Genomic DNA, 13,218 nt, shown 5'->3' with positions numbered 1-13,218 from the left:
CTAAACTAAGATGGATGGAGAGCAACTGACTACTGACAGAGTCTCCATTGAAAAGACTAATAGGGCCTTTAACACTGGTAATAGGTGAGAGTATTTTAGAAAGTACCTAAGCAAACATTTTTGTAATAATAATTTTATTAATTATAAAGTATATTACAAGGAATACAGCTAACACAAAATACAAGACTAAAATTGAGTTAATTTTTAGTGGGTAAATAATAGATGGAGGGAAGAAAATGGAAAATATGGTGAAGATAGCCCTTAAACAACCAATGACTGGAAAATATTGTCTTGGTTCATCCTAGCATTATATTAGGATTTCTTAAAAAATACACTATTGAGAATATAAATTTTTCCGTACATACACAAACAAAATAAAACAGTCTGATATGCGAAGTATGTTTGTCTAAAAAGAGATTTGTGACTATAGAACCAGATTATTTCATTCCCACTAAACCAATTATTAATTATTGTGGCAAATTCTTTGCATATTACCAGTTCTAATCTTCAGTAAATTGAAAGTATGATCTGAATTTCTCAAAAAAGCATCATTTATAATTGTACTTCTGTTTATCTATTTCATTTGCATGTAAATTTTTCTAATTAAATTTACTGAGAAAAATATTAATAAAATTATAAACTAAAATTTCTTCAAAATGTGTAATTTTGGGGGGTCTGAATCTATAATATTGAGAAAAGTGAAAAGAAGAGCAAATTAAATGAACAGGAAAATAAAAACATTTATTTTTAGAGCAATGGAAGTACAGTTACCTGCTTTGTCTTTTCTGGTGCCAAGCAAACTGCATGAGTAATTATAAAAATACCCTACAAGAGACTTTTGGTGCACTTTATTTTGACCCTCGAAACTTAATATCATCAAGACTAATCATCTTCATAATACAAGAAAGATAATAGCATATACAACTTCATCCCAAGGAATTGTAGGTCTAGATACTAACCCCAAATCTTCTTACATTTCACTTTATTTGAAATCTAAAAGGGGTTGTTGAGCTAGAGAGTGGAATAATACATATAAAAGATGTTTATATGGACACTATTGTTTTATGCACAATTCCTGCATTATAAACAATTAAATTGAAATTCTAAAATTAAGTCTGAGAAACTATTATATATACTGCCATTTCAAATGCTAGTATATAATAAATGGTAGTGGCTCTATGAAGAATATATAAAAGTCCACTAGTAATGAAATAATATATTTGTTTAGCTTTCTAATGGTAAAAATACTTAAGAAAAAAGTTGAAAATTAAGTAAGAATAGCTGGAAGACCTAATAAACAGTATTGGTTAAATAAATCAAGATAGAAAGAGAGTGGTTGACTATTGTTATTTCCTCTATTTAAAGGACTAAGAGGTTATATGAGAGATCATACAACCAGATTAAAAAAAAAATCTAGTCTAAGTAAAGCTGCTTGTAGATACACATTGAAGACAGGAATGGGTGGGGGTTAGGGGGTAAAAACTCACAGTGAAGGCATTGTGATAGGCAGAATAATACCCTCCCAAAGATGCCCATACTCTAGTTCCTAGAATCTGTGAATATATTCCATTACATGGCAAAAGGGACCCTGTAGATGTGATTAAGGTGATGAACCTTTAGATATAGAGATTATTCTGGACTAGCCAGGCAGAATCAGTCTAATCATATAAGCACTTAAGAACAGAATTTCTTTCTAGGCTATGGCTTAAAAAGAGATATGATGACAGAAGAGGGTTCACAGAGAGATTCAAAATTGCTGGCTTTGAAGATAAAAGGTGGCCACGAGCCAAAGAATGTGAGAGACCTTACTTAAGAAGCTGGAACAAACAAGGACATGGATTTTCTCTGAAGCCTATGAAAAGGAAAGCCGCTTTACCAAAACCTAGAATTTAGCATCATAAGATCATGCTGGACTTGTGATATACTGAACTTTAAGATAATATGTATCATTTTAACCACTTAGTGGAAATTTCTTTCAGCAACAATAAAAATTAATACAGGCATTTATTAATTTCTACAATGAAATTTCATGTACCAATTTATGACACATAAACTATGTGAATTACATATTGTGTTGTGCTGTCAGATTTAAGGCAAGGACATAATATAAATCATGATATATCAAAATAATTGTAATAAAATGTTTGCTATAAAAGAATTGTACATCATTTGATGATAATAGTAAGGACTAAATTATATTCTGAGAGAAGGACAAAATAAAAAACGATCAAAAAGCTAGGGTAGGGTTGCTAGGCTTGGAAAGAGTGTATTATCTCAGTATGAGATAATACAAAGTATGAGAGAGTTTGTTTTTTCAAGTGGTTTTTTGGGTTTTTTTTTTTTTTTGTATTATTTTTGGTGGCATGGGTAAAATGAAATCTTTGCAAGTTCACCGAGTGACCACTGACCAAATGGATCAGAGACTTCAGTGACCACTCAAGACAAAAACTACAATATTTGAAATATAAATAAGAATAGTCAATAAACGTACAACTGTATCCAAAGCAAATAACAACAGTCAACTCTGAGAAGGAGAAAGAATCTGATTTCCAGAGTTAACACAATATAATAGTCAAGTGTCCAGTTTTCAACAATATAAAAATATGAGGCATAGAAAGGAACAGGGACATGGGATCTATTCATAGGCAAAAAAATAAGTTGACATAAACCATGCCTGAAGAAGTGCAAACATTGGACATAGCAGACAAATACTTTAAATCAACTGTCTTAAATATGCCCAAGGCCTGAAGGAAACCATGGACAAAGAGTTAAAGAAAATATGGACAAAGAACTAAAACAACAAAACAAGTAAAAAAACAAAATCCGGGAGAATAATGTCTTAACAAATTGAGACTACCTATAAAGAAGTAGAATTTATAAAAAGGAATCAAATTGAAATTCTGATGTTGAAAATTACAATAGCCAAAAAAAAATAATAACAACTAGAGGATTTACACAGCAGATGTGATCATGCAGAAGAAAGAATCTGTGACCTTAAACATGTCAATTGAAATTATGCAGTCTGAATAGAAAGACAAAAAATGAAGAAAAATGACCAAAGCCTAAGAGATATGAAAGACACTCTCAAGCATATCACCATATGTATTCTGAGTATAGAAGGAGAGGAGAGAGCAAAAGATTAGGAAAGAATATTTTAAGAAACAATGGTCAAAACATGAAAGACATGGATCTATGCTCCCAAGAATTTCAACGGACTACAATCAAGATAAGCTCAAAGAGAACCACATCAAGACCTATTATGATCAAACTAGTGAAAGACCAAGAGAGAATCTTGAAAGCAGCAAGAGAGTAGTAGCAACTCTTCACATACAAGAGGTCCACAATAAGATTAACAGCCAATTGTCAACATACAGCATGGTAACTACAGTTAACGATACTGTGTTTTATACTTGAATGCTGCTATAAGAGTAAGTTTTAAACGTTCTCACTATAGCTACAACAATATAATGATAAATAGGTGAAGTGAAAGCTATGATAACTAACTTTATTGTGGCAAACATTTTACAATATATATGTCTATCAAATCATCATATTGTACACTCTAAAGTTACACAATATTGTATATCAATTATACCTCAATAAATTTGGAAAACAAAACAAAACAAAACAATCTATATATTCAGTCAATTATCATTAAAGAATAAGAAATACAATCTGTTGATAGCATAAAAGGAAAAACAAAAGAAACTATGGAGCCAGAAGGAAGGATGAAAGATTTAAAGTATTGAAAGAACAATTTGATATAGTCCCATTCATTTATTTTAGCTTTTACTTCCCTTGCCTTTGAGGTCAAATTCATAAAATCATCTTTGAACCCAATCAGTGTCCCTGATTTCACTTCCATTATTGCCAAGTTTAACAAGAAATTTAATGTTTATTCGTTGCTCTAATTCAAGCTCCGACATTCTCGCGACGGCACACAAAAAAGTCAACAATAATAATAAATGCCACTCAGCAAGACACTGCCACACATCGACATGAACACAGCTTTGAGAGGCTGATATACCAAGGTTATGAAACCTTACTGAGCTGTTTGTACAGTGCTGCCAATGTAAGTGCACAGTGGCAAGTTCGCAAACTTAATTGTAGGCCTCGTACATAATGGGCATTCAAAGTATAAAGCTGTCATTGATGACAATAGTAAAATAAAGGTTGGTGATAAAGCTGTACTAGTAAAAATTTTGGTATTCTATTGAAGCTAAGTTGGCATCCATTCAAGCAGGGTTGGTATAAATTTAGGATGCTAGCTGTAATCTTCAGCATAACCACTAAGAAAATATCCAAAAACACAGAAAAGGAAATAAAAAGGAAATGAAAATAGTACACAAGAAAAATCAATAAAACATAAAAGAAAGCAATTTGGAAGAACAGGGAAATAAATACATATATGTGGCATATAGAAAACAAATAGAGAAGATAGTGGATTAGGCAAACGCTGTGTCTACCATATCCCAGGATCACACCAAAAATTACAAATAAAATACAGAACAATCAACCTCAAGATTCATGTGAGCACTAGCTGAACAGAAACACTAGAACTAAGGATATAAAAAAAAAGGCCACATCAAGACTGGGAGAAGTGGTAGAGACACAAAACAGGGTGACCCCAAATCCTCAGAAAGAGGCTGAACACTGATAGGGACACCTCAGTGGTGGAGGACCCCCTGAAGAAGGAGGAGCCTCCCAGTTCCACGCTGGGCTTCCCAGCCCAAGGGTTCTGTGCCAGAAAGGAGAGTTCCCAAGACATCTGGCAGTGAAAATCAGTGAGGACTCTATTAGTCCTGCTCAGTGGGGTGGAAGGTGGCGGGAAACCCATATGCCTTTTTGTAGAGCAGACACAGGGACTTGCTCACCAGCGGATACTCACCTGGTCTCTGTCAGAGCGGGTGGCAGCTCAGTAGGCCCAGTGTGTGAGGAAGAAGTGAACTGAGTGCCTTTAGCTTGGGAACTGAAGGGATGGGAGCCATTGTTATCCCTGGGTGGGAACTGCATATGTGTGGCTTACAGGGGTGGGGCGCCATCTTTTCAAGAATAAGTCCTCCCCCCAAGGGCCAAGTCTGGAACCTCACTGGTCTGGTGGAATACATGCATGAGCAATGCCTTTGTGATGCTCTGGGTCCCCACCCTCCACACAGCTGGTGCTATGTCACCATCACCTGGGAAACTCTTGATTGCTGGCCTGCTGGTCCCACCCCCCAGGCTGTGAATTAAAGCAGGCAGAGGATCTGGGGCAGCCCAGGAAATGATTACTGCAGGGTATTAACCCAAGACCTGTGCCACAGCTTAGAAGGGCTGTGGCTGGCAGTAGTATTCTCAGAGCATTTGGAGGGGTGGTTGCAGGCACAGCACCGGTGCCAGAGCTGAAACTGCATTGACTTTGCAGAAACCACTGACCACACCCCTCAGCTCATTGGAACCTCACCCCAACTACCTAGAGCATTCCCAGGGGTACGCTGTGTCCTGGGTGGCTGGCCCCACCCCCAAAAGTCACAGAGGAAGTTTTTTACAGCAGCAATCTGCAACAGCCTGGGGAGATTTTGGTGGTGAAGAGTGACCCAAAAACTGCACTGCAGCCACTCAGTGGCAAATCTCAGGAATTTACAAGCCACGGTGGTGGCTGCTTGCAGTGCTCTCAGGGCGCTGAGCAAGGTGGTCGCAGGCTGGACACTGGCATAAGAACTGAATCTGCATTAATGTTGTAAAAAACACTGGTCACGAATCATGAATCTCTTGAACTCCACCCTGCCAAGCTGATGCTACATCACTGAGGGCACTCTCAATACCTATTCAAGCAGCCCAGCACACACACCTAAGTAGCCTCTTTCAACTGCTGGGCCTTATGGGCAGCTGGTAGGTAGTAAAAGGCCTAGGGGAACCTGGGCCTTTTGTTAAACTGCCTCAGGACCACTATTGGTGGCAGCCAGCCTCAGTTCACAGTGGGGCCACCCCCGCATGCCTCCAGGTCCAGCACAATCAGCAGCCAACCACATATAGCTTTGAAGCACCTACCAGGTAGCCACAGGCTGGTAACAGGCAAGGCTGAAATTGCCCTGCACAGGAGTCCTGCCCAAAAGACACCAGAAACAAGTTTCAGACAACACCCAGAGGCCAGTTTTAGACAACACCAGAGCACTACCTGGTTAGCCCCATAAGCAGCACACCCAAAGGGGGTTCTCAAAAGGCACAAGAGACCACAGGGGTAACGTCTCCCCTGAGGGTCAGCCTCCACACAGCAACTATACACTAAGAAATTGGACAATCTGGAAGAAATGGATAAATTCTAGAAACATACAATCTTCCAAGCCTGAAACAAGAAAAAACAGAATATGTGAACATTCTGATTACTACCAAAAAAATTGAATCAGTAATCAACAAGCTCCCAACAAACCAAAGTCTTAGACCAGATAGATTCACAGGTGAAATTTACCAAACATTAAAAAAAAAAGAATTAACAACAATTCTCCTCAAACAATTCCAAAACATCCGAGAGGAGGGAAGTCTCCCAAGCTCATTTTATGAGGCCACCAATTCCCTAATTCCAAAGCCAGACAAAGACATTACAAAAGAAGAAAACTATAGGCCGGTATCCCTAATGAACATAGACGAAAAAATGTTTTCTAATTCATTCTGAGGCCAGTATTACCCTAATACCTAAACTAGACAAAGACACTACAAGAAAAGTAAAACACAGATCAATATCCTTTATAAGTACAGATGTGAAGACCCTTAACATGCGAGTTAATTAATTGCAACAGCATACTGAAACAAACACCATGATCAAGTGGGACTTATCCCAGGAATGCAAAGATAGTTCAACATACTAAAGTAGATAAATGGAATACAGATCATTAATATAATGAAATGGAATAAAATGAACTTCTCAATTAATTCACAAAATGCATTACATAAAATCCAACACACTTTAATAATAAAAACACTCAAGGAAACTAGGAATAAAAAACAAAACAAAATAAAACAAAACAAAACTAGGAATAGGAGGGAACTTCTCCAGAAATATAGAGTATTTATGAGCACTCATAGTTAACTTCATGCTCAATAGTGAAATATTGAAAGCATTCCTTCTGAGATAAGGGACAAGACAAGGATGCCTGCATTCACAACTGCTAGTCAGAGCAATTAGGCAAGAAAAGACATACAAGGCCTCCATACTGGAAAAGAAGTCAAACTATCTCTACTTGCAGAGGACATGTTATATATATAGAAAATCTTAAACAAACAACAACAACAAGCCTAGGGCTAATAAATTCTGCAAAGTTTCAGTTTGTAGGTCAAAAGACTGAGGAACTAAAAGAAAAAAAAAAGAGTAAAGAGGGGTGGCCGGTTGGCTGAGTTGGTTAGAGTGCAATGCTCATGGCACCAATGTTGCTGGTTCGATTCCCACATGGGCCAATGAGCTGCGCCCTCCACAACTAGAGTGAAAACAACGACTTGACATGGAACTGAGCTGTGTCCTCCACAACTAGATTGAAAACAACGACTTGACTTGGAGCTGATGGGAACTGGAAAAACACAGTTTCAAGAAAGAAAGAAAGAAAGAAAGGAAGGAAGGAGAAGGAAGGAAGGAAGGAAGGAAGGAAGGAAGGAAGGAAGGAAGGAAGGAAGGAAGGAAGGAAGGAAGGAAGGAAGGAAGGAAGGAAGGAAGGAAGAAAGAAGAAAGGAAGAAAGAAAGAGAAGGAAAGAAAAGAAAGAAAGAAGAAAGAAAGAAAGAAAGAAAGAAAGAAAGAAAGAAAGAAAGAAGAAAGAAAGAAGGAGAAAGGAGGAAGAGAAAGAAAGGAAGGAAAGAAGGAAGAAAAAGAAAGAAAGAAAGAAAGAAAGAAAGAAAGAAAGAAAGAAAGAAAGAAAGAAAGAAAGAAGAAAGAAAGAAAGAAAAGAAAGAAGAAAGGAAAGAAAGAAAGAAAGAAGAAGAAAGAAGAAAGAAAGAAGAAAGAAAAGAAAAAAGAAAGAAAGAAAGAAAGAAAGAAAGGAAAAAGAAAGAAAGAAAGAAAGAAAGAAAGAAAGAAAAGAAGAAAAGAAAGAAAGAAAGAAAGAGCCTCCAAGACTTGTGAGACACCATCAAGAATATGACATATGGATAATGTGAGTCACAGAAGTATAAGAAAGAAAGAAAATTTGAAGAACTAATGGCTGAACACTTCCCAAATTTGATTTTAAAAATTAATCTACATTTCCAAAAACACAACAACATACAAGTAGGATAAAATCAAGGAGATTCACACCAAGACAAGTTAGAATCAAACTGTTAGAAGCTGAAAAAAGAGAGAGGATCTTGAAAAGAGCAAGAGAAAAGTGACTGGTAACAAGATCCTTAACAAGATTAACAGCTGATTTTTCATCAGATTCCATGTAGACCAGAAGACAGTGGAATGAGATATTTATATCGCTGAAGGAAAAAACAAACACCTGTGAACCATGAATTCCACATGCAGGAAAATTATACTTCAAAATTAAAGCAGAAAATAAGGTTTTCCAAGAAAAATAAAAACTGAGAAAGTTTAATGCCAAGAGATCTTTGCTACAAAAAATTAAATAAGGGGCCCTCAAGCTGAAATAAAAGAAAAATTTACAAGAACTTGAATTCTCAAGAATATATAAAGCATACCAATAAAGATAACTACATAGGTCAATAAAAAATATGGTATAAATGTATTTTCTGTTATAATTTCAACTTTTCTCCTATCTGATTTAAAACACAAATCCAAAAAGCAATGATTATTAATCTGTGTTGATATGCATAAAATATAAAAATATTTAATTTGAGACAATAACAGAATAAAGGGGTGATCAACAGATATACACAGAAGCAAGGTATCTGCATATTATCTAAATTAACTTGATTTTTATCCAAAATATATAGTAAAAGAAATGACCAGGGAGGTAAATGGTACACAACCATATATATATACTTAACTCAAAATAAGGTAGCAATGAAAAAATGGGGAGGGTGGGAAGCATAAGGAAGAGAAAAAAAGTAGCAAAATTGCAGACTCAGTTCTACCGCATTATGTCTCATTAAATGGATTAAACCTTCCAATTAAGAGACAGAGATTTGTTGAATGGATAAAAAAAATCCAACCTATGCACTCTACAAGGTACACATTTTATATTCAAAGACACAAATTGGTGGGAAATTGATTGATGGAAAAAAATATGTTTTGAAAATAGTACACAAAATGGAAGTGGAATATCTATACAAATATCAGTAAAAATAGAATTTAAGACAAAATTTGTTATCAGAGACAAATGGGACATTTTATAATCAAAAAAGAGCCACGCAGCAAGAAAATATAACAATTGTAAACAATGTTTTCCTAACAACAGAGTCCCAAAATACTTAAGTAAAAATTGACATAATTAAAGGGAGAGATAGTTTAACAATAATTGTTGGACACATCAATAATGTACATTCAGTAATTGATAGAACAAATAAATAGAAAATCAATAAAGAAATACAAGATTTGTACATTATAATACATCTAGCCCTAAAGGACATCAGTAAGAACTCTGTATCCACCAACAGCAGAATACACAGTGTTTTTTATTGTACATGGAGCATTTTACAGGATAAACCATATGTTAGGTCATAAAAAGTCACAATAAATTTTAAAAGATTAGAATTGTATCAAGTTTGTTCTCCAACCAGAATAGAATGAAATTAGGAATCAATAACAGAAGGAAATTTGAAAAATTCACAAATATGTGGGAATTGAGCAATACATTCTTAAATAACAAATGAGTAAAAGAAGTAACATCCAAAATTAGAAGAAAAGAAAAAAAAAACTTGGACAGGTATAAATATGAAAGCACAATATAATAAAACACGTGGGAGTCAGAGAGAGAATACTTCCAGGGAAATAATAGCTATAAATATATACATTAACAAATAATAAAGGGAGGGGTAATATCAGCAAGATGGTGGAATAGAAAACCCTGGAACCCTTTCCAGTCACAGTCAGACTGAATCAATACATGGACAAATTCCCATTGTGAGTATTCTAGAGACCAGTCACATCAAATCCAGTAGGAAAATTCACCATAATACTTATCCATGGCACAGCACAATATGATCAAAAGGAAACCCCTAGTTGCAAACTTCTCCCTGTGGAGGGAGTTAGACCACATGTCCAATGTTTCAACTTTTCTTGGGTCTGCCCAAGTTATTGGCTTATGTCTCACCTGTCTCAGAGTGCTGAGGAGACCAGCATACTTTAGATGCATAAAGGCCATAGAGAGCAAAGACAGCAATTTGAACTAATATCAAAGAATGCATAATAGCCTCCTTCCACAGATATGTGTAGAGTGAGTGGGTGAGAAATCCTAAATCCCATCTTGTCCCTCAGGAGACGAATTGGATCTAATGTACAATGTTCCAACTTTTCAGGAGGTTACCTGAGGAACTGGCTTCTGTCTCATCCTGTTGGAGTGCTGACAGACCTGGGATACCCTTGATGCCTGCGGGCCACTAAGGACAAAAATGGTAACGGGAACTAGGATGAAGGTTTGAAAAGCTCACAGAATGTCTGGGTGATCAGATTGGTGAGAGTCTTCTCCTGTAAAAGGACAGTCCATGAAGACTGGGAGAAACGTCCATTTTTTTGTTTTTTTGTTTTTCTAATGCACAGATGCCAACAAAACAAATCAAGGAAAAAAAAAAGAAAAAGAAATATGTTCTAAACAACGGGACAAAATAAACTTCCACAAATCAACCCTAATGAAATAGAGATACATGATTTACCATACAACAGAAGATAGCAAGAGAGGAAGAGACACAAAAGAAGATGATAAAATTAAGAAAAGGGCAATAGTAAGTCCTTCCCTATCAATGATTACTTTAAATATAAATGGGTTAAATGTCCCAAACAAAATATATAGAGTGGCTGAATAGATTTAAAAAACAACATCCAATTACATGCTGTCTACAAGAGAGTCACTTAAATTTAGAGATGTACATAGTCTGACAGTGAAGGGATGAATAAAGATATTCTATGTAAATGTAACCAAAAGAAAGCAGGGGTAACTATACTTACATCAGACAAAATAAACTGAGTCAAAAACTGTCACAAAAAGACAAAGAACACTATATATTTATAAAAGAGTTATTTCACCAGAAAGATATAACCTTTACAAATACATACACTCCCACAACCAGAGAACCTAAAAATATAAAACAAACACTGGTAAAACTAAAGCAAGAAACACACAGCAATACAATAATAGTAGATCTCCATACTGCACTTTCAATAGAGCATCCACATAGAAACTCAATAACAGTGGACTTGAATAACACTATAGAACAAATGATATAAATAGAACATTCTACCCAACAAAAGCAAAATATATATTTTTCTCAAGTGCACACAAAACATTCTCCAGGAGACATCAGAAGTTAGGTGACAAAATAAGTCTTAAAAATTTTATGGATTGAACGCGGGGTTAGGTGTCAGGATCCGTCTTCTTCGTGAGACGCATTTACACAGAAGCAACCATGTCTAAGGGACCTGCAGTTGGCATTGATCTGGGCACCACCTACTCTTGTGTGGGTGTCTTCCAACACGGAAAAGTGGAAATAATTGCCAATGATCAGGGAAACCGAACCACCCCAAGTTATGTCGCTTTTACTGATACCGAACGATTGATCGGTGATGCTGCAAAGAATCAAGTTGCAATGAACCCCACCAACACGGTGTTTGATGCCAAACGCCTCATTGGACGTAGATTTGATGATGCTGTTGTTCAATCCGATATGAAGCATTGGCCCTTCATGGTGGTGAATGATGCTGGCAGGCCTAAGGTCCAAGTAGAATACAAGGGAGAGACAAAAAGTTTCTATCCAGAAGAAGTGTCTTCAATGGTTTTGACAAAGATGAAGGAAATTGCAGAAGCCTACCTTGGGAAGACTGTTACCAATGCTGTTGTCACAGTACCTGCTTACTTCAATGACTCTCAGCGTCAGGCTACCAAAGATGCTGGAACTATTGCTGGTCTCAATGTGCTTAGAATCATCAACGAACCAACTGCTGCTGCTATTGCTTACGGCTTAGACAAAAAGGTTGGAGCTGAAAGGAATGTGCTGATCTTTGACTTGGGAGGTGGCACTTTTGATGTGTCAATTCTCACAATTGAAGATGGAATCTTTGAGGTCAAATCTACAGCTGGAGACACCCACTTAGGTGGAGAAGACTTTGACAACCGGATGGTCAACCATTTCATTGCAGAGTTCAAGCGCAAGCATAAGAAGGACATCAGTGAGAACAAGAGGGCTGTCCGTCGCCTCCGTACAGCTTGTGAACGTGCTAAGCGTACACTCTCTTCCAGCACCCAAGCCAGTATTGAGATTGATTCGCTCTATGAAGGAATTGACTTCTATACCTCTATCACTCGTGCCCGATTTGAAGAATTGAATACTGACCTTTTCCGTGGCACCCTGGACCCTGTAGAGAAAGCCCTTCGGGATGCCAAGCTCGACAAGTCCCAAATCCATGATATTGTCCTGGTGGGTGGTTCTACCCGTATCCCCAAGATTCAGAAACTCCTACAGGACTTCTTCAATGGAAAAGAGTTGAATAAGAGCATCAACCCTGATGAGGCTGTTGCTTATGGTGCAGCTGTCCAGGCAGCCATCCTATCTGGAGACAAATCTGAAAATGTTCAAGATTTGCTGCTGTTGGATGTCACTCCTCTTTCCCTTGGCATTGAAACTGCTGGTGGAGTCATGACTGTCCTCATCAAGCGCAATACTACCATTCCTACCAAGCAGACACAGACCTTCACTACCTATTCTGACAACCAGCCTGGTGTGCTCATTCAGGTTTATGAAGGTGAGAGGGCCATGACCAAGGATAACAACTTGCTTGGCAAGTTTGAACTCACAGGCATACCTCCTGCACCTCGTGGTGTTCCTCAGATTGAAGTCACTTTTGATATTGATGCCAATGGCATCCTCAATGTCTCTGCTGTGGATAAAAGTACAGGAAAAGAGAACAAGATTACCATCACTAATGACAAGGGTTGCCTGAGCAAGGAAGACATCGAGCGCATGGTCCAGGAAGCTGAGAAGTACAAAGCTGAAGATGAGAAGCAGAGGGACAAGGTATCTTCCAAGAATTCACTTGAATCCTATGCATTTAACATGAAAGCAACTGTTGAAGATGAAAAACTCCAGGGCAAGATCAATGATGA

At 37.0% G+C, this 13,218-nt stretch overlaps 1 protein-coding gene across 1 annotated transcript; it reads left to right on the top strand.

Annotated features, from left to right (window-relative positions):
• Positions 1-11,524: 11,524 nt before the first annotated feature.
• On the top strand, positions 11,525-13,202 carry LOC117019993 (heat shock cognate 71 kDa protein-like; the record flags this gene model as incomplete). Its single annotated transcript, XM_033102227.1, has 1 exon — positions 11,525-13,202. A coding segment is annotated over exon 1 (1,678 nt), but the record flags the coding sequence as incomplete, so codon positions are not given.
• Positions 13,203-13,218: the final 16 nt, after the last annotated feature.

Source organism: Rhinolophus ferrumequinum, unplaced genomic scaffold, assembly GCF_004115265.2.
Source record: "Rhinolophus ferrumequinum isolate MPI-CBG mRhiFer1 unplaced genomic scaffold, mRhiFer1_v1.p scaffold_47_arrow_ctg1, whole genome shotgun sequence".
Classification (NCBI taxonomy): domain Eukaryota; kingdom Metazoa; phylum Chordata; class Mammalia; order Chiroptera; family Rhinolophidae; genus Rhinolophus; species Rhinolophus ferrumequinum.
The sequence above is the reverse complement of the archived record's forward strand: the minus strand, read 5'-3'. Positions and strand labels throughout refer to the sequence as shown.